General features: G+C 34.9%; 1 protein-coding gene across 6 annotated transcripts in view; it reads right to left on the bottom strand.

Moving 5' to 3' along the window:
- KHDRBS2 (KH RNA binding domain containing, signal transduction associated 2) overlaps window positions 1-23383 on the bottom strand; it is a 333052-nt gene that overhangs the window by 254709 nt on the left and 54960 nt on the right. For all 6 annotated transcript variants that reach the window (XR_002437290.1, XM_021392691.1, XM_021392692.1 and 3 more), the window contains exon 2: window positions 13780-13907. Coding sequence is in view for 5 of the 6 variants with exons in the window: in XM_021392691.1 (XP_021248366.1) it covers window positions 13780-13907 (128 nt within the window). In the remaining variant the exon portion in view is untranslated. The remainder of the gene's footprint in view (window positions 1-13779; window positions 13908-23383) is intronic.

Raw genomic sequence — 23383 nt, 5'->3', positions numbered from 1 at the left:
AAATCAAATCCTATATATTTTTACCATTCAGACCCTGAAAGAATATTTGATATTTCTGACATATCTGTAAAATATAGCTATAGTGCTGACTGAAATAGACTGGATTTTCTTTTTATTTTCCTAGCTTTAAAAGTATGATGGAGACAGTTGTTCAGAAAATGAAGAAGGTATGCTGATGGAAGAAAAAATAAATTTTAATTTACTTATTCATGCTAGAGATTGTATTTTTCAACAGATTTCAAGTTATTCAAGGTACAAGAATAAAGGCCTTACTGCTACAGCAATTTTTTTTCCAGGCTGAAATTAACTACTGAAAAGCATATGCTGATGATAACCTCAACAGTAACTTAATGTATATGACTTTAGGAAAGCATATTGCACAGATATTTTTCAAGCACAGCCGACTCCACAGTATTAGTTTTTTTCACTTTCTGGAAGTGAATATCTTATTATGTAAAAGAAAAAAAACTATATTTATTAATCCTATCAGTAATCCCACTGTCTTCAGTAAAACTAACTAGAGTATGTACAGGTCTAAAATATATGCAAGTCTTTATAATGCCGCCATCTAAAACCCTAATATTGGTTTTATGCTTTTAATCTTAAGCTTTGATACCGATATTTAAGAACTAGTTATTTTAACGTCACTTCAGACTTAAATTTGTTTTTCCAGAGAGATTTCACTTTATCAAAGTAAAAAGTAAGCTTTGCTATAGTAAACTTCTCATATTTTACTTGCTTCTTCATTGTATGACATAAATGTAGTCTTCATTTACAAACAGATGAGTAAGGGTTACTATTTCTGATACTAAGCTTTATATATTACAAATGTGACATGACATTAAAACAGAAGTTTTTGAAGGCTAGTTATCCAAATATCAGTAAAAATACAAATCGTTCAGACGTAATCAATCCCTGCAAAAACAGAAGTGCAGTGATGAATGTACAGCATCTGATTACGGTCAGCTGCCAAAAGAATCTCTGATTTAGTGGAAACGCTTCTTTCATTGCTCAGAGAACCTCAAAGCTGCCAAGTGCATATAGTTTATGCATCTATTTTCGTACAACGTGTTCACAGCAGCATTACACTGATAGCACTTAAAATAGCACATTTAAAAACAACAACAAATAACAGCCTGAAACTGCAGGATCTAACTCACTACTGCCTGAGGACTAAAGACCAAACAGTATTCTACCTACATAAAGTTAATAGCAAGTACCAGAACAAACTGAGACCAAATATGAATGCTGTTGGTGCCACAACACAGTAACTTGAATTAGAAAAGCTCTCTGAAATGCTCACAGTCTATTATAAGCCTGATTGTAGCAGTTGTAATACAGCTAATCCATGTTTGTTAAACAATTGAACTAGCTTCTTCGCTCTGTCAGCGCATCCCTGTCATCCTAGAAGAGGAAAGTAGCCTCTGTAAGCAAAACTGTGTTTTATTTTCTCCCTGTCACAAGAAAAAGACAAATATAGGCTTTTTTAAAGATAAGATGGGTAGTTGATGACAATACAGCTTTCCAGGAGTAATATCATTTGGTTCTACAATAAAAACCTGGGAGCACATTTCCTTTAGAAAAAAGAATCTATCCTACTGTGAGATCATATAGACTAGTGGGATTAGTGTTAATGATTCAGGACAGCACTATAATGGCTTTCTCATGAAGGTCTTCTAATGTAATGTACACAGCATTTATAAACCGTCTCTACAAAATGCATTCTGCAAATCTTGCCTGCTTTAAGTAACAAGTATTAGGTTTTCAGTATCTTTTATCACATTGTAAGAATGGCAATTTAAGTAAAGGTAACAGTATTGTATTCTTTTGTGGTTCTATAAAATATAGGTATTATTTTTAACATGTGTAATTATCAGTGCTATCCATTTATCAAAAGAAAAAGAAAACAGAATAAACAGGAACAGCACAATGTGGGAAAGAAAAGAAAAAGCACATTACAAGAGTATTGCAATTTTCTGAGAATGTTTACTGTAATTATATCTGTACACAATTTGGTTTAAAATTACTGGAATATATTTTTTATTTTACAGTATAACAGAAAGCATTTTTTTTTATGTTTTCCTATTGATATGACTTTCTGTAATTACTACATTTAAAGTCAGACATTTGCCTATGATAAATATAGCTTCCCTGAAATTTGCAGTAGTCCCTGAGTACATCTTTTGCTATTTATGAAGAGATGTGGAAAATATTCTAAGTCATGTGGCCATTTTATATCTTCATCTCGGATGAATTAAAAACTGGCAGACTTTAAGAATAGCCACTCTTCCAAAAGAGGTTTCCAAAATCAGTTACTTCAATTACATGTTGATTAAGACTGCGTATAGTCTATGGCTGAAAAAACATTGCTTCAAGTCAAAATAAATTGCTTAGTTCATTTATGGAGAAGTATCAAATATTTATATTGCAGCTGATGACACCATCCAACAGCCTGAGATACAGGATCCATTTCGGTGGCTGTCCTGTGAGGGAAGGTAGTGTGAAAACACATGAGTATTAATAACCCCATCAGGATCTCTGTGACTGAATATAAGCTTCTGATCTTACTTGGAATATTTGCATAATTTGTTCTCCACTTGTGCCCATGTACCAAATACAGAAAAATAATATTTTGGAGATTTTTTTTATGTTGTATGAAAATATTGAAAGAAAAGCGGACCTATGATGTATTGACTTAAGAACATATGCTAACACCAGGGAATAAAACCTCTGCTCCCTAGGTGTAAGAAATGACAAGCAAACAGAGCTAGCACCTTCAAAAGAATACATCTTGAGAAACAACTGATTTAGAAAGCCTTTTCCAATGGCTTCCAATACTTTTGATCAAGTTCGATATTTTGCTGATACTTTCAAGAGTACAGAAATTACCCTTTCCTTAGATGGTTTAATTTCATCCAACCTTAGAGCTGAAATTGTCTGCTTTCTAGCCAAAGGAGACAAGCTGGTGCTTTTAGGAAAAATTTTTACAGATAAACATTTAGGGTGAAATGAATTGCCCTGCCTATTTTTGTCTTTCTTCATTAGGTAAGCCTCTAGCCTCACAAGGATGAAGTAGCATTTTAACCCTGCTCATCTACAACAAATACAAATGCTCTGGATTTACTGAGTAAAAGATATCTCCGTCTAAAAATGTGTATCACAGAGTTTGTAGATATGTGTTTTTCGGGAGAATAAAGGGGGCATAATTGAGATGGGATCATTTCAAGCAGTAAATTAAAGCTCTACCTCCTCAGAAATACCTCCAAAGGACCTCATCACGCACAGTAATAGATTTTTGTGGGTACCATTCCCACAATATCAGAAAATAAGGAAACATTTTCCATCTGTTAAATATTTAAAAATTTACTAAGAGCTGTTGATACCTAAAGGGGGTCAAAAGCCCTCTCTTTTGTGAGCGTAAATCCATGCATCCTTCAGATCACAGAGAAAAATCTTCGTAGACCAGGAAATGTAATGCACTGTCTGCAGCAGTCAGGGGTTAGCTTATCCCTCCTATTAGGGAATGGAATATTTTACAAAGGAACATGAGGAACGTTAATGCTGTTTGTGCACATCAGAAAGTTTTCTAGTGAAATCCTTCATTTAACACAGTCCTTCCCGAAACTCCACCCCTTGAGCAGAGTTTTGGCTTCTTGGCACAAATGAGCCTTTAGCATCTGACGCAATCAATAGCTGAGGTCAGGGATGACATTACATCTGTGATCCACATTCTTTGTGCCTTCTGGCTTTCATTTACTCAAATCTCAATTGTTTACAATTTATACAATTTCACTGGTTTTGTGCAATAAAACTATATGATTTTAAAATCACCATTCAGTACACTCCCTCTGTCCATCTTCCCTCGTCTCCTTTTTGTTCCCTCTCTGACTGGATTGCAGGCACTTGTCCCAGTGGAAATCTGTTGTTGCAGCATTATCCATAGACAAACCTGACAAGCATGAAAGGGAAATGCATTTGCAGAATCTTTTATAGTTTCCAACGTGCTTTAATGATTAATCACTTTACTCAGTGATAAATTCAAAGTCAATAAAAAAAAAAGACTCAGATTTTATTTAAATATGGACTTGTTACTTTGTTACACTAAATACATACTATGAAAAGAGATTTGTTTGGCAGTTTTCTCTTGCCAGCCACTATAGGAAAGCTACCAAGTCTCTTCAATTACCTGTACAATAACCTCTTTTTTTAATTGGAATCCCTTTCATTAGTTCACACCTCCCTACACTGAATGTTGCTTTTTGATAGTGGGAGAAAAAAGCAACTTTTATTCTTGATTTTTTTGGACAATATGCCGTGTCTCTGTACAGTGAGTCTCTAGTAACATCTTCCTTGACATAATAAAGAGTACTTCTAAGAATGCAACAACTTTGGCACTTTTGGCCAAACCTAAACTACCTCTAACTTCACTAATTATTCACTGTCAACAATGAAGGTACAAAAGCACTGAAGTTGACTTGAGCTACTCTACCTAATCAGAAATCTGCATTTGCAGGTGTTTAATTAATCAGCCCTTCCTGAACTCTGACCTATTGCAGCTAGATTATTTTTGTTGGCTTTGTGTTTGGCTTTGTGTTGGCTGCAAATGGACAAGTTGATTGTTCCATCATCATTTGTTTCCCAACTTACATACTCCTTACATTGACCACAAAGAAAATCTTGGCACTTTCACTCTAGCACAGATTGATGTCAACTTGCTTACTAGGCAGATAAATTCAGCATTGTAAAGCAATGATGCACACCTATCTCTGCCCCTGCAGGCAAACCCTGAAGGCAAAACAGAGACAAATGAGTCAATGAAATTGAACTGTGAGGCTGATCCTAAGTACAACTACCAAACCATGCCTTTGCAGAGAGACATGGCGTGGTAGAGACCAGTACCCAAGACAAAAAAAAAAAAAAACAAACAAACAAACAAAAAAAAAAACCCCAAAAAAATACAACAACCACCCCCACACCTCCAAAACCATGGAAATTTCCCCTTCTACTGAGGGCATAATTATTAGAGTATTTGCAGAGATTTCCTCTTCCCTGCATCCTATTTTTCACATATATCCATGGCATAGCATATTTTTCGTTCCCATTGTTCTACAAACTCTTTCGAGACAAAAAAAAAAGGGGGGGGGAAGAAGACAGAGACATTATCTGAAAAATAGAAAGCACTGTTTTTCACTTTTTCCCAATCGTCTATTCCTGCTAATGATATCACAAACAAAATGATGTTAAGTGCTTTACAAGTCATCTTGTCTTTTTCTGCTAGTATGATTTCTGCAATCTCAAAAAAGTGACAAATACAATTATGCCTAAAAGAAATAAATCATCTCTTCTTACAGAGGCTGAAAGAATACTAAAATGTGATCTGCACTAGCTTTAAGCTAATTATAGTGACACTACTCACGCCTTTAGAATTCTGTTAGTGTCAGCACTTACATAATGAACCCCCTAATTTCAGGGGTTTATAACTATGCTCTACATAATTTAGCTGCTTTAATGGGAATGTGCAACACAGCAGTCAATAGCTTCAGTATTGACATTTTCTTAAAAGCGGCTTAAATTTTACTTTGAAATTTTCTAACTCTTTTGTTACATGCTATAAGATACAAGCCAACTTGTATGAAAGTAAACATTTTACATGGTAATGGTCTATGATGCAGAAAGACAAGGCTAATAAAATATTTGATATTCTTGAATTTAAAAATGAAATTTAAAAATTTTCCAAACTTTGGAGATAAATGTTGCTGTATTGAAAAATAATCTTCAATATCTTCATATCCAGACATGAAATTAAGGATTTCTAAGGATTTCTATAAAAGAAGTGAGGCTCCTATGGAAAAAATATATATTAATATGATTAAAAGAAGACTTTCATAAACATTGGATATGGAACGAAGCTTTGAAAAAATAGTCATATGTCAGTTTCGTATGTCAACATGTCTAGAAAAAATCTGATACATTTTCCGGTGGAAATCTGCAGATTCACACTTCAGTCAATTATTTTAAGCAACAGAACAAATTCACTGAATGTATTTGAGAATGCAGACTCTTTGGTTTGGAAACTAGCAAAGCAAAATGCACTGTCTTGCATCATGTTGGAATAGGGCATAAAATGTCATAAAATTATACTTGATCCACTTTTGCCCTGCATTAAAGGGGATACATTAAATGTATTTCTTCCGAAATGCATTCTCACTTAATCAGAAAATCAATATTTAGAGAAAGGTGATAAGGAGAAGCTTTAAAGGGTTCCTTTCTTTTACCCAACCTGAAGCAATATAAACAGTATATTAGAAAAAAATAAGAAAAAGAGATGGAACAGTTGCCCTGCCAGTAAAAGCAGTGAGATTTTTCTCTTTCAGAAACAAGTGGGTTTTGGCTATCTGGTACTGACAAGTTTGTTTCCCAATAAACAAGGGAGGAAAAGCTCATTCAAAACTAAAACTAAATTCTGTTAAATTCTAAGAAACATGTTCATTATTATTTCTGAATGATTCTCTATATCGTGTAACATTTTTCTTTTGATGTTTCATTAAGCATTGTTCTAGTCTAACAATTTTCCTTAGTTAAAAATAAGTGGTTGAAGAAGACTAATTTCACTATTGATGAGTTGACATAAACAATAAAAATTTTTATCTCATCAGACCCTAGATGGTCTACCAACTTGGAAACACGTTATTAGTGAGCAAATGGTGTGCAATCATGCTATATATATGCTGCGTAGCACCATACTATTTCTTACAGAAAGAATATTTATTAGTGATAGTATTTACCTAAGCATTGCTTATTCCTTGCTTAGATAATAGGGTTATAAACTCAATAGGTAGATGGAAACATCTTTGCTATATTCCTCACCTATTCTAAATCCACACTGTTGGAACCCCTCCTTTAAAAACAAAAGGAAACAAAAAAATAAACCAGCAATGTTAATTGCAGCATTTATTGAAAAAAAAAGCAGTAAGGTAAGCTTTGCCTTAGGTTGTAGTATTTTCCTTCTGACTCCCAGTTCCAAGTCACAGAAACTCAACAGTTCCTAATAACACTGTGGTTCTTTCCATTCTTTCCATTCTGTGAGTGGAATGGAAAGAATCTCATATAAAAGATTATCCTATAGTCTCCTATTTTATCAAAATTACAAGACTAACAGTTATTTGGTTTTTTTTTTCTCCTGTGCACTGTGCAGGTGACAGAGCAGTAACACAGGTCACCCAGAGAGGCTGTGGAGTGTGGAGTCTCCTCCTTTGAGATCTCTCAAAGCTGTGTGGATGTGGTCCTGGTCAGCTGGCTCTTGGTTGGGTCAAATAGACCCAGAGATCCCTGACAACCTCAGCCATTTGATACTTTGACATCAGTTGCTCCAAATCTTTTAATACTTCCTTGTGTATTTAATAGCTGATAGTAATGGAATAAAAGAACATGAGAATGACTTTCTGTTCCACTAATCAGAATGTGCAACTTTATCTAGGTACTAACTAGAAAGCATATTTACAACTTAACATACCTTAAAACTGAATTCAAGTATCAACCTTAAATACAGGAATAATTCTGACTCACAGAGAAGAAAGTGCCCATTATTTCTAATCTATGAGTTCTATTCAAAATAAAGTCATGCATTTATGTACTTGCAAACAGACTCTCATCTTACTCTATGAGATAATGTCAAATTCAAAGCATTATTTCTAAGAGTTCTGTGTTGTAAAGAATGAAGACTACATTGTAGAACATTGTGGGGTCTAAAAACATGGACAGGTACTCCTGAACCTTGGCACTAGAAAGTATGCAGTAACAATTTCTTTAATGTACACCACACCATGGCAACTTCCACATCAGTAATTTGATCCACAGTGTCCACATTATTCCATTTGCAAGGAATGCTTAACACACATAATTTACTGTAAATAAATGTAACTATGGCAAATGTGTTCACAAGAGACAGGGGAAAACTATTCTGCAAAAAAGAGGATAATGTATAGCAAAAGAACCAGTTTATCTTAAAGTATTTACTATTATTCTACAAATTTAAGATATTTAATATTAGAAGTACTCGTGTAACTGGTAACTCATCCTCTTAAAAGCTAGACAGAAAAAAAGAAATTACAAGGTCCTCTATAACTGATTACAGTAGGTGATCATTTTGACTAATACACATCATCAGCTGAGTTCTGGTCCTAGTGAGATCAATAGAACTTTGATAAATCTTGCCCTAAATCATAGCTTGCTTTGTCACTCTCCCAGAGCATGGGCCCAATCTGAACAGTGAGTGTAAGAAAAAAAAAAACTTTACTAGATCTGATTCATTGCATTTAAAGACAATGCTTAATTGCTACTGCTTGCTTTTTTGTCCTTAGACAGCAACAAAGATTGGAAGTGAGAAAATGAGATTCCATTTCCTATAACAAATCACCAACAGATCTGCTGAACTCCCTCAATTTCCAAAAGCTGGATCCTGGAAACATCGAATTTGCATGTACAACACTGAAGAGAGATTTCAGTCCAAAAATACCAATTAATACAAATAGCAGAGATAACACAGGAAGAAACAACACTGCTCTAGTTGCAAACAAAGCCCCAAATATTCTTAGTTGTTCGCGAAGCTCATCTGTTCATAAAATCAATAAGGTACAGTCCGCGTATCATTAATGTGAACTTATGCTCATGATTACAACTGTCTCTTAATGCAGGCTGAATTCCTGCCAACTCTCAAACTTAATTTATGCAAACGGTGTCATGAATCATATTTATTTTTAAACAGGTATAATTAATGAAAGATAGAAGGGAATTCAACTGTCTTGATAGTTTAGCAAACTACAGAACCTCAGCTCCTCCTGATGAGACAAATTGTCTGTATTCCATCCTGCTGCTACAGGCTTCTTATTGCTGATAACTTTTTATTTGACCTATTTCCTAGTTACAATGTGTTTTCCAGACTTTCAGAGTTTCTGAGCAAGATCAGTTTATTCATCTGTTGAGTACAAAGGGTGCCTCCAACTTAATTTTGGCCTTTGAATGCTCTGTGATAGGAAACTACCCCAAAAGCTTCCCTTGAAAAGAGGAAGACAACTCTGCATTCACCTATAACAGCAGAGAGTACATCCTTGTAAATTACAGAGTAACAATTCATTCCCCCTTTTGCAATTTTAAGGATTAATTCAAGGAAGAAATGGAGAAGACTGGGGTAAAGAAGATTGTGTGGAGACCTCAGTGGGTCCTTTCAGTACTTAAAAGTACTTCCTAACTATTTCCCCATGTAATGAAACATACTGCATATACAGTAATTCTTTTTGTGAATTGAACTTTCTGTCTCATCTTCCGGCCTGTTTGCTCTTCCGTGTCTCAGTCATGACTATCCTCTTCCACTTTCTGCTCATTAATGAGACTCTTTTTCCCACTGATACTATGACCTCAGTTCCTCTTTATTCTTTATGCCAAACAAACATCAGAGATTTTGTTCCTCTATATGAAACAACAGTGAAAGAATAAAAAGAAAGTAAATTATTTTAGTTCTGAGGGAGAGAAATATTCACAGAACTGACACTGCTAGAAGTCTCTAAATTAATCCAGATTTTTTTTTTTGCTTATATATTTTTAATGTGGAATTGGCACACAAAATAAAACACAGTCTTTAATTAATTGGAATAATGGTTAATTAATCAGATACGGTAGAAAATTCAGAAAAAAATCTCAGCTCAGACTTCTTATAATCCTGAGAAATTTCTGCTATACTTATTTAGACAGTCTCTTATTTGTAGTTCTAATCTGATCTACACAACATATAAAAAGGAAGGATATATTTAACATACATGTGAAAAAGAAATGCTTCAAGTTACCGAGCAGCATTTAACTTTATCTATTTAATGAATTATATACTTTAATGACTGGCCAAATGTTGATTGTTGCCCTACAGCTGTTACGTGGACAGGACTTGCATTAATACATTCTGTGTTCAAGTTCATTGAAATTATTTACAATCCCTTCAGGACTGCTGAAAACAAACAAAATAATCCCATTAACTACTGCTAAATTTATTAGAAAGAGGAAAATTACAAAACCAGATTTTTAATCCTGCAAATAGCTATTTCATCCAAAGTATGTTTCGAATGCCATATAAGAAAGTTTTCAGTGGAGAGATACACTCATAAGTGTAATATATATTCAAGATACAGTACTTTGTTGTGCAAATCACCCGTGAGTTCTGTTTTAATATCACAGAGATCAAAATACTTCACAAGATTTCAGCTGAACATTTAAATTTAATTTCAAGAGTAGTGTCACGTGACATGTTATGTACCATGCAAACAGTTTACAGTTAATAAAGAATAAGAAGAAATGTGATTTCAGTCCAGTCATTCTAGGAACTTTCATAAGATAGCCAAGACAATAACGAATTTGGAATTAAACTAAATTTACAGTTTTTATTAATGTTAGCTTAAGTTTCTTCACCAAAAACATTCACTCTAAAGAAGGACGCCAGCAGCTTTTCAAGGGGGTACGGAGTCCAATTCTATTATTTTTTCCCTCCGAGTGGTAGTTAAGCCTCCAGAAGGAAGTCAGCAGAAGTTGGGAAGCTCAGGTGAAGACAGCCAATTTCTAAGATAGACTATTGCCAGATAACTAGGCAGCTGCCTCTGTGCAGAGAAGAGGCTTAATTACCCTGCTAAAAGGCTGTGGCTTGCAGTTTGCAACTCTGCATCATGGAAACCCTTCAGAAAAAAACAACCTATGTAGGCTTAGTTTCATTTATATTGAACAGGATGGTTTTATGAGTTGATGAGGCAGAACCCTGAAACAACAACTCTGTTTTAATTTTTAAGTATTTTTTCTTCATATGATCATAGGTTTCAACAGCGAGTCAAGTTCCATGACAATAACTGAAGGTATAAACTATATTTCTGTAGGTGTTTTGACCCTAAGCCCTTTTAGTAAATGAAGACTCTAATCTTTATGTGCTGGCTTGCAAATGACAAAGCTGCACATCAAGCTTCTAAATTGTGGCTTCTTTTTTTCAGCAACAAGATTATTTCTGATTTTTCTTTCTTCCCTTTTAGAAATAACCCACTCTTTTTCCACATCTGAATTATTTGATATATGACATACAACTGATTAATGGTAAAATTTTTATGAAAAACCCCTGAGTATTTTTGCCCAAGCTTTATACTGAACAGTTAAAAAAAAAGTTGAAAAATGAAGAAGTCAGTAATAAATATTTTTCTGAGCATTTTTGTTGGTCTGTCTTAGATGGAATGCTTACATAAAAAAAATAAATGACACTATTGGAAAGGAAAAATAGAAAGATACTTCACTCCTGTTTCAGAAAGAATTTTGAGGTTAATAAAAATATCTGCTGCATTGAGGAGTGTGTAAAAAAGGCACTGTTTTTAGTTAGGCTGCAGAGATTTAAAATAGTTTATCTCAGAAAAGATCATCACTGAACTATCAGGTTACACAATTACCTCTCTTTTAATCTCTGTTTTACAGAAGAGGAGAAAGACACATATCTTTAATGGATCTGGTAACTAAAGAGATAACCCTGCTGCTAATAACAGGCTTTGATCTTATTTTTCTGTTGTCTGCAACAGTAATTTCACAAATCAAACTGTAGACACTTGAATAGAGACAATTTTATAATACCTATTCTACAACTTCAGGAGTGGTTTAGCTTGTAGAAGCCTTCTGTGCTCAATTTAATTCTCACTTACACCTTAAAATGCTGCTTCTGCTTCTAAAGCTGTCATAGAAGGGATCTACCCCCACTGCAACTTAACATAGAGAGCATCCTAAACCTTCAGGCCAAGGGTTCCATTGGAGCAATTTCTATTGCTTCACGTAGATACAGTAAAAACCAGTGTCTTTAAAGGAACGATAATGTTCCTAAATAGATTAAAGAGGTTGTAAAGCATTTGAAATAACTTTTCTTTTTAACTGGTCAGATTTTTTGTTTTCAACATTTTTACACTCTCAGACACCTTCTCCAGATTAACGTATGCTGCTCACCTAGCACTGTCCAGAAAAGCTCATCAGCAAAGAATAAATTAATAATTTAAACTAATATTCTTTCAAATATAAGCATCTCTCAGACTGAACTGTTTATAAAACAGAAGTATGATCAACTGCTCTTATACCGTACTCTGCTAAATATATAAAATTAATGTCTTTTTTTCACCCAATTTTTACTGTTTACGGATGTTTATAAAGCAACCTCCAGCAACCACTAAGTACTAATTTTGACTGTCCTTATGTTTATAACTCATCAAGAAAAGATAAGCAATCAGCAGCTTGATACAAATTTCAAGTCCATTCCTTGAAGGATGGCAGGAAACCTGCAGTTCTGAGAATTATTTCATTCTGAACATGGGACATTGCTAGAAAATCAACTACAGAAACTTTCCATGAGTGTATTTTGCATTACTGAAAGAATTTCATTTCCACTGCAGTGTTGTGGTTTTTTTGTAAGTGCTCAAAACTTGCGGAAACACTTGATATACTTTAATACTTATTAATATAATGAGTTCATTAAAGTAAATGGAGGTTAATTTAATCATATTCAGGCAATACATTTGATAGATTATTGCAGTTGTCTTTTAAATAGTTTGTCTTTCTTTCTGCTATCTTCATCAAATAATATTCTGAATAATTATCACACTGTCATTTAAAAGATACAGCACTATTATACTCTTATTAAGAATTTCAGGTCAGTGATAGCATTTATACAAAACACTACAAATCCATGCAAAGTACCTCAAGCTAGGCAGCAAGAAAGTAATTCCTTAAAGCACTGCACGCATTTCTAAGATCCTTAACTTTTTGGATGACTATATAATCTCAGTTTTATATTCACTAGACAGGAGATAAATAACAGCTAGAATCACTGAACTTTTTATTTATTTATTGTTTTTTTTTACACCTTTCATTTAGTTTGATAGACTTTTTATCCATAGTAATATATTGCTATTACTGATTAAAACATAAAGCAAAAAGCTGAAGGTACAATCATGGCTAATGTTGAACCAAATACCACACGGTAATAAAACAAAAAGAAAAAATACTCTAGAGATAAATGGAGATGCATACCATTTCAGTTTGAACACTATTATAACAAGTGATTAGGTAAAATAAAAAAATAAAACTATTTTTTCTTCATGAGAATATATTTCCTTGTAAAGATATGAAATGAGTTACAACATTTTACGTAAAGGTAAAACAACACAGGAGCAAAGTATGTGGCAGAAAGACATTAAAATTTTATAAAAGGCACAGACATTGTCAAATTCATAGCTTGTAGTAAACTTTCTACTATATCTTTTACAACTTCTTACAGCACAGAAAATCCCCTAATTCTTTTAAGAAGAAGCTGCAGCACACATAAATTGACGTTTTAGAGTTACTGAACATTTTTTCTTTACTTTGTTAGAATATTTTTTCCTAAACTGGTCCTTTATTTTCTAAAAATACAACATCTTGTCATTATCAAGAAAAAGGCTTCTGTGAGAAAACAGCTCAGTGTCTTTCCTAAGGACCACCTCCAAAATCCCAATTGAAATCAAAGAAAATATTCAAATGCATTTTCATGGCTTTTCTGAGAGGTCCTCAGACAGAAATTAGATCATATAATATCTAATAACAGATAAATTCAGACAGAAGCATTATTTCTAGTTATTCAAATATCTTGAAGCCTGCACACTGAGAGACAATAAAAAATCATTAAGTGCATGGTTCTTTCACTAATCTATTAAGAAAGATTTTAGAAGTGTTAGACTATATTTACAGTACCTTTGGATATTGTTTGACAGGGATCAGAACTCTTTCCGACAACTTTATATTCTTGTTGCTGATAACATCAAGGTATTTCTTTTCTTCATCTTCCTTCTTGCCTTCAGAACCCTGAAATTTTTCAATTTCTGAGAAGAAAAGAAAAAGAAAATAATCAGTGATGCGATATTTGTCATCCGCAGAAACTTTAAACTTCTACATCATAATATAGATTTGGCACTTGCATGATGCGTACTGTTAACTTTGAAAAAACCTGGACTATCACCAGTGTTGAGATGCGCAGGTGATAGTTCACAGCTCGTACTACTTGATTAATTCTTTCCCAGCTGAAATTGACTCCAAATGATCACAGTGGGAACAGGAAAAGATGAGGCTTATGATTCGAGCAATCAATGTTTTAAGGAGGATCACATCATCACAGCTTGATGCTATTTTGTAAATGTGACCTGCCAGAATTAGTCAAGTTCCAAGGGCTAAAATTAAGTAAAAGCACTAAAACATTGAAGAATTATTTAGAAGCTGTACAAAGTAAATTAAGAAATAAAAATAACTCTTGCACAAAACAAATTTTTACTGACGGACTGCAAAAGTAATAATTATACAAGATAATAATGGTAACGTGTAGAATATTTGATGGGATTTACAAAAGCAGCTCCAAAATATACTCAGGTTGGATAGTTTTGAGTGTTTTCACACAAATTCTTTAATTTCTGAAGCCCTTTAAGCAAAGGATAAGAATATCAATCAAATTTACTACCCTGCAAAGAATATCTAATATAGTATCACTGTTCTCTGATAGTGTGGGTACTATATAAAAAGTTGCATTTGCAGCAGTGTCATTATTGACAAGAAGGAAATGGCAATGCCTATAATAAGTTAATTAAATGACTTAAAGGGACAGCTGTAGGTCTGAGAAACGTGCATTTTCAAGGCGAAGAAAGCAGGCACAGGAAATGAAAACACACTGATAGCAGTGTGTTACACACATAAAAGCTTCTTTTATTTAAAAAAGGCACAAAAAAAAGAAGTCGTTTAAACAATGTAAATTCCAATGATTTACAAAGATTGTTATGCCTTCCAAGTAAAACTGGTGAGAAGAAGAGCTTTCTCAGAAGACAGAGTGATAAAATAACTAAATTACTGGACCAAGACAAAACGTATTAATTTTTTCTATTTAACTACAGTTGCTCTCTATTCTGAATACTCCTTGTGTCATTCCAAGACTAGGACCATCATAGATGTAGGTGTATGATTCTATTGTGAAGAAATGAGGACCAGGATCAAATTGCTGATGTGTTTGCTCCAGGCCCTGGCACGGAATAGGTTCCATCACTTATAAATTGTGATTTGCCAGCAAGGTGAGAAACTTCTGGTCCCATATTAACACACACTGGGAAAAGATTATACATCTTTAGACTTCAGAACTTCAAGTTTATTTTCATGAATTCAACCATTTTGTGTTTACCAAAATACATGGTTCATATAGGATTTTGAGAGCCATGGCAAATGAAGGTCCATAAGCATCAGCATCCTCCAGCAAGAATAAAAACAAGGAACCCAACAGAACATTTTCACCAACACTTATCTTATGCAAAAAGAGAAAAGGCAGCATTCCTTGAGAAGAATCTTCACATATTTTCCACCCACTTTTGCTCTGAGCTAACTGAATTAAGCAGGGTGACAGATAACTATTCAATTACCTCCTACAGTACCTGTCAATCCCCCAGCATGCTTCATTCTCGCCTTTTCATTTCTAACAGTACTGTCGCACTTTCTTCTGTATAATACACATGTATCTTACCTCTTAATTGGAAGAGAATGAGAATATCACAGTTTTGCAAAAGAAGTCACAACTAGGAAAGTGTCAGAGACTACAGGCATTTTTAACATCGTTTAGAGATTTTTTTTTATTCCCATGAAAATTGTTCGTCAGTTCTCTCCAGACTTGGAGCTGCAAAGATCTGGAAGCAGCATTAGCCTGCTCAGAATTTTTTGAAGGAAATAACTTCTTTTTCCTTTTTCTCACAGATTTAGCATAAACTAGAATAGCTGACTGAGGAGCTCTTACTTCTTGAAAATGAGATGCTTTAATCTTACAGTGCCAATAAAAAAATGTTGATTATAGTTCACTTCAACATGCTTGACACCTATTGCAAAACTGTTGTAATGAATATAGTTTTTCCATTAAAATTAGGCAGCTCACAGTAACAACATTCTTTTGCTATGCTTAGAGTCATGTCAAAACTCATCAAAAAATAATGCGCTTCTTGTCAGCCTGTCCAACCTACCAAAAAATGAAATCTACACATCCCTTTCTCTGCTGTCAACATTTGTCTCCCACTGAAAGGATTTCTGCAAGCCTACCTCGCGACTTACCTATGGGGATTCCTCTGTTTGCAGCACTGGCATTACTTCAGTAAAGAAGCACGACCTGTTGTTACAAGGCCTTGCCTTTTTAACAAACGATCTGTCTCCATTAATGGGAGTGATTCCAGAATGAGAATTTCACCAGCCTCTTGCCTATATGCAGTAACACACACATAGCAAGATTGCCTAATACTCTGAGAAGTACACATTTTCATCGTGTGCTTCTAGTTAGGTGAATGGAAGAACGTTTGTACTGAAAGAATATGCCAATAAAAAATAAAAAGTCCAAAATCACTGACATCTCTATCTTAAAAAGACCTTCTCTTATTAAAAATCCCATGGTTGGAAACTAGAATGCCTACACATTGTTAAAATCACATAGCATCTCAAAGTATTTTTAAAATAGTAAATAATGAAAATATACATGAAGGCTCATAAAGGCTATCTAAGCTATTTCAGTTGTAATTGAAAGCAGAGTTACTGGATTTGGGGGGGGGGGGGATCAAACAGATGGCCTAATAATACAGTTGAACAAATTACAGTGAAGTTAATCTGTGAGAATAGAAAATCCTAAGAGATTTCCTGTTGCAAAAAGGAAATTTATGCTCCCAAAAGACAGGCTATTTAAAAGGAAATAATTTTGTGGCTAGCAAGAAAAGGGAAGGGTTATCAAGACAGCAAAACAAGCCAGAGGCTCTGAATATTACCCCATGGCTCACACCATTCACCCAGAACTACATGTACCCAATGACAACATTCCTCCGCTGTAGTCACACATATTCATTCACTGACACAGCTGATAAGGATGACTCAGGGGAACCAATACTACCAATCAGATATATGTCTGCCAAATCTGCTTCACCTTCCCCAAAAGATTGAATGAAGTCTTTGTCTCCTCAGTAAAAATGGTAACAAACAACAATCACTCAAGATCAGCACCAGTGTGTGTAGTATAAACAAATGATCAAGCATGCATGTTCAGCATATTGACCTACTGAAATACAGTATCTCATGAAATTAGAGTCACAGCAATGTTAGTTAAAAGATACTAATTTCTTTATTGCTTTTGAGAGACTATTCTTAATAAAAAGACTTAAGCAATTACAACACTGAAAAAAAAAGGAAGCCACTAAGTGAAATTTCAAAGCCCTTTCAAATGTATACTATGTATACTTGAAATCAAATATATCTTTCTTTGGGGAGTTAGCCTGTGTAGGCTAGGTTGAAGGTTTGGTGTTGCCCGCTGTTGTATTGTGAGAACTACTGTCTGTAGTTCATTAAGTTACTGAACTCAGTACAGTTAGTTCTCCCTTCTTACCGCTTACTCTCAGAGCAGCTTAGGTAGTATAATGAATGTGCTACCAGGTAGATGAAAGACTAATTTGAAAATTGTAGAGGTACTTTTTCTTGAACTGTGATTTTCCTTAATCTGAGACTACTCTTAAAAATAGGAAATACAGAGCAGGAAGATTTACTCAGACTAGAGCACAAAAGAAAGCAAAAACCACCAAAAAATATCAAGTGTGTGTTTATTTCTGAACACATCTTTAGGTGCCCTTGAATTTAACATCCTAGAAAACTCAATTTCTCTGATGTTTCAGAAACAGAAAGCATTTATTTATCAACAAAGATTTTTGTAGCTTCTACTGTGTTAAAGCCCATTCAACAATGCACTTTAATACATGCTCAAGTACTCTCCTGATTAATCTGAAGAGAAAACATCAATGCTGTGTTACATATTGTATGGTGCAGAACAGATAAGCAGGGGGTGAAAGATGAATTGATCGGTGAAGTCACCAGCAAGTCCCTCAGAGAGATATTCATTACTTATATCTTCCTATCTGAAAGCTGATGGCATTCTTGAGGTACTCTATGTAGCTGGAAGTATTCTGTCTCTTCCCAGTTGCCATAAATGAGGAAAGCTTATCTTTTTCTTCCTCGGTCCTAGAACTTACTAGCACTAAAACATCTTCTATTCTGTCCTCAGAGCAAGAGAGAGATTTGAACAGCAGGCTTTTTTTTTTTTTATGGTCTTATTTAGCCATTTCAGGGTTTTCCTGTATTGTGAGATAGAACAGCTATAGAGTAAGACTGACATCTAAAAGTACACTGTACTGAAAACTATGAATAAATGCAACTTACTGAAGTAAAGAAATGGTAAAAAATCTGCTTGGGGCTCAGGCTTCTCAGTGACCTCTCTTGCTTTTCCAGTCAGCAGTGCCAATAATGAGCTAATAAACTATGCTCACATAATTATCAAAGTATGTGAATGGAGTCTACAAACCTTTGAACAGCAGTTTCCATTTAGAATGTGACCACAGATCTTGAGCTCAGAAAGCTGACTGTATCTGAAACAGTGACAGGAAAACTGAAATTCACTGGGAAAGAGCCAAATTACTGATGAATTTCCGAGAGATGGAAGATATTTTGGGTGTCTCAGAATAATACCGTAGCTTGATAACATGTTTCTGTCAGCAAATACAAAACACTGTCTCTGACTACTATATGATATAAAACAAAATATTTTATTAAATAAATACTTTATTCATAACTGGTTAAAAAAAATGAAAGAGAGAAACCAAAAATTCAGCGCTTCTTTCTATGATCATTTATACTTATCTATCTGCAATGGTATACTCTCTTAAATATAGATTCATAGAATTGCTCAGGTTGGAACAGACCTTCAAGATCACCAAGTCCAACCGCAACCTAACCATGCTACCCTAACTCTAACAATCCATCACATCCTGAGCACCACATCCAAACAGTTTTTAAACACATTCAGGGATGGTGACTCAACCACCTCCCAGGGGAAACATATATTGCTTTATCACAATCAAGTTACATTTACAAGAAAGCTGCATCCTGGCACTCCTTAGTACTATATAGGCCACAGATATGTTCAAGGCTGCTGTGTGAGATGTGGTTTTTGTGTGTGTGTGTCAAAGATTAATTTTTAAGATATTCAGATGTTCACTAGATGTTTCCAGAATTCTGTAATTCTTCCAAAAGATCATATTATCTCCTATTACAAAGGAAGATTACTAACCTGTTTCTACTAGACTTCATAACTGATGTGTGCTTTCTCTTCCTGTACATTTTAATTTACCTTACAGAATCATAGAATGGTTTGGGTTGGAAGGGACCTTTAAGATCATTGAGTTCCAACCTCCCTGCTATAGGCAGGGACACCTCCCTCTAGACCAGTTTGCTCAAAGCACCATCCAGCCTGGCCTTGAATGCTTGCAGGGAGGGGGAATTCACAACCTCGCTGGGAAACCTGTTCCAGTGTCTCACCACCCTCACAGTAGAGAATTTATTCCTAATATCTACTCTAAATCTACCCTCTTTCAGTTTAAAAATTTTCCCTCATCCTCTTGCTAATCTGCCCTCATAAAAAGTTCCTCCCCGAATTTCTTATATCAGACTGAAAACGACAATTATAAATAATATTTTTGCATTAAAAAACAAATATTGGAGGTCTTGGCTTTGCCCTGAGCCTCTACTCTTAAGACTGTACAAATAGATCCTTGCTCCAGGGAATCCCTAAAAGATTATTTCAGGCTGAGAGAGCCAGGGCTGTTCAGCTTGGAGAAGAGAAAGCTGTGAGGAGACCTGAGAGCAGCCTTCCAGTATTTAAAGGGAGGCTATAAGAAAGAAGGGGACATACTTTAGCAGGTTCTGTGGTGATAGGACAAAAGGAAATGCTTTCAAACTAAAAGAGGGGAGATTTAGATTGGACATGAGGAAAAGGTTGGGGTTTTTTTTTTTTTTTTTGTTTTTTTTTTGTTTTTGTTTTTTCTGTTTGTTTTTTACAATAAGAGTAGTAAAGCATAGGAGACATTCAAGGTCAGACTGGATGGGCCTCTGAGCAATGAAATCTAGCTGTAGGTGTCCCTGTTCATTGCAGTGGAGTTGGATGAGAAGCCCTTTAAAGGTCCTTTCCAACTCAATTCCATGATTCTACAATCTAACATCCAGTACTGTCTCTTCAGGAAACTGTCAACAAAAGCTAAAAATACACAGCCAAGACAACTACATAAACTCACATATTTATTAATATGTTATGAAAACTGAGGAATAATTTAATTTTAACATTTAATAATCTACAGAAGGTCCTGTCTCCATGTTCTTCTGTGGAATTTTAACTGAATTTAACAGAATACACTCATGACCACACTATGTTTATTAGATTTTCCACAACTATGCTACTTTTCAAGCCATCTCCCTAAGCATGAACTGATGAAATACCTACTTGCAGACATGGTAAGGGGGATAATGATTGGTAATGAGTTGCCAACATTTGGGCAACTGCATTGGCCTTGTTCAGTTTAATTAAACAGCCATAATGTAAGGTTTTAAAAACTAGCCCAGTTATCACCTTACAAGTAGAAACAAGTGCTGTTTGTAGAAGACAGGTTTAGCAGCTACACACTAGTTTCAGGTAAGTGACACTGAGTGTTCTTGGCTGCCATTTGTCAACACGGTAAAGAGCACTGAGAACTGAGACAAGATTTGAGACATTCTTCTGATTCAATATAACCCATTCAACAAAAATGAGGAAATCCAAGTCTTCCCTGGAAATAGGATTCTCTATGGCAACTGCAGAAAACAAAATTGCAAGCAAGAGAACTTTTTTTTCATAGAAAAGAAAACACGTTTGCACCAGGTAATGTGATTTCATTACACCAGGCTATTTGACATGGGAAATTAAAACTCATCCTAGAGTGGTATTACATCCTCACATAGTAGTAAACAAGATGCATGTTTTTCACAGGCTTGTCACCTTGCCCTAAGAATACCTGTTTTCCTTGTAGAGGCCAAAGCAATAAATTAAAATGTGCAATGTCAAGGAGATTTGTTTCATTTTCTGCAAATATCCTTCAATCTCTCCAACTACGTTTATAAGAATCAATTTTAAAAGGTAAAGAAACCCTGTTTGAACCTGTCTGCAACCCACTTCATCACTGCTAAACACGAAAGGCTGTTATCTTGTCAGAGGGGAAGAAAGGGGCCCAGAATAATGTTTTCAAATAATGTGAGTAGAGTGCATGCACTTGGCACATATCCAAAATGCAGTGATGGGAAGCCTCTCTTTTTTTCCCAACTTAGTTCTTTGCTTCTTACTCAATTAAAGAAACTTTAAATGTTAAGATACATGTCAGCTGCTCTACAAATCAGATAGTATAGATTCAGATGCCAAGAATACACACATAGCAGACAAGCTCACTAAAACAGAATAGTTAGATGAAACTGAATCCAGAGGAAGCAGGAGCAGTGATAGTTAGGGAACACTGTGAGCAACCTGAGAAGTACACAATGGCAGTGAAATCTGCTTCTGAGGAACCTACTCAACAGCTTACTTCGTTACACATTTTTGAATCTTTGTTGATACTGAGCGCTTATACAAGTGGATATCCATAGATGATACCGAGGAGTTACAGTTCGAACTCCAGATGGCTGAAAGTGCCCATACTGGCACACAGTGACTGGTGATCATTCCTCAACCTGTCAAAAATCCATGGATGCATTTCTGGTTCTCAACTCCACTTTGAAATGCTGCAGTTGTATCAGCAGCATATAACAAAACCAAACATATTTTCACCTCCCAACTATGACTTTCCACAGTGTCAACTTCAAGTCCAATTATTTTCAAGGCAAATCATAGCATACAGCATTTCTAAAAGATGGCATAAAATTCCATGCCAGACACCACACTAATTGCATTTACTCTCCAAGCACCATGCAACTTCCATTGTAGCATAAGTGTGGAAATGATAGGCTTCAGCAATGTGCAACATACAGTTTTCCCAGAGTCTGTTATGACTCTTCCCCAAGTATCTGACTTCCCACATTGTTTTTTTTTTGTTTTGTTTTGTTTTTAATTGTCAGTGCCAAAATATACGGTAAAAAGAGAGAACTAATCTATTCCTATTTCCTATGTATTTGTGACCAGTATATTTCTCCCTCCGTTATATCCTTTTCTACTCTATGCATTCTTTACATCCCAGATTCCTCTTACATCTCTCATCTGCCTAGACGGAAAAGGAGTCAGAAGGTGTTTTGGTTCACTTAAAAGTTAACTTAAGCAGTTGTTTTCTACCTTTCACAATGGATACTCTGTTTTCCCCCCAGTAATGCCATTATCTAGATCATCTTCCCTGGAAACAATTACCAGTTTTCCTTCTTATCAACATGTAAACTTCACATGTGTGGATTTTTATCATTATATCAAATACAGCTGAAATTAACTAACATGTTCAAGCATTCTTCAGGAAAAGGAGACTAGAAAATAGAGCATTCATTTGTACAAAATAGCTACGCTTCCTTGAGAATCTTTCCTTAGAATTCCCATAGAAGACATCATTAATCTTGTTTTTCTACAAAGCAAGAGGGTACAAAATGCATTAAAAAAATGCAGAGGCACAGGTTTCATGAATGGGAAGGAATGTAATGAAATGTCATTTGATGTAGGAGCTCATAGGTTTCTGCTATACAGGCTCTTCATGGCCTCTTTACTCGTGTATATATAATTAAACTGCTTAGTGAATAATGTAAAGCAACCAGGTGAGGCAAAATTACAAAATACAAATGCTTGTCTAGAACAGTATAAAGAACTAGAATAGTATTCAAAAATTTTCTTAAACATAGAAATTAAATTCAATTTAAAAAGCAGAATAACTTTTCAGCTTGTTTTTTTCACCAATTGGAATTCTTCTTCATTTTGCTATCCAGAAGCTAGCCATACAAATCTAACAGTATGCCCTGCTTTTCTTTTGAAGCAATTCTTTCCTCTAGAAAAAGTCTCTGGCAGGTAAGCCTTTAATAGTGAATGTGAAAAAAGAACAACTGCCATGCTTAGACTTGTTAAGCTAATGAAAAATGCTCGTTATACTTGTGTGTCTGTTAACATCTTCCTCTTCCTTCCTGTCTCTTCCACTCTGTAAGTCATCTGGGTGATTTACCTCACTATTAGTGTTCATTATCAGTTATACAAAGTAGTCCTACTAAGTGCTTTTTTTTTCTTTCCCCAGCACACACGTTAAAAAGCAGCACACTCTTTAAGGCTGGCCAGATTTGAGAACTGTCCTACTTCATAACAAACATCCTAATTAACCATGCCCAGATGAAGTGACTCGTAATACTATAGCTTCCATGTCATGAAATATTTAATAAAAAGGGAATACAATCCACAATGAAAATGTTGGGAAAAACTGCTCATTTTGCTGCATATTAC

This window comes from Numida meleagris, chromosome 3, assembly GCF_002078875.1.
Source record: "Numida meleagris isolate 19003 breed g44 Domestic line chromosome 3, NumMel1.0, whole genome shotgun sequence".
NCBI lineage: Eukaryota > Metazoa > Chordata > Aves > Galliformes > Numididae > Numida > Numida meleagris.
Note: the sequence above shows the minus strand (reverse complement) of the source record. Positions and strands in the feature narration are given on the sequence as shown.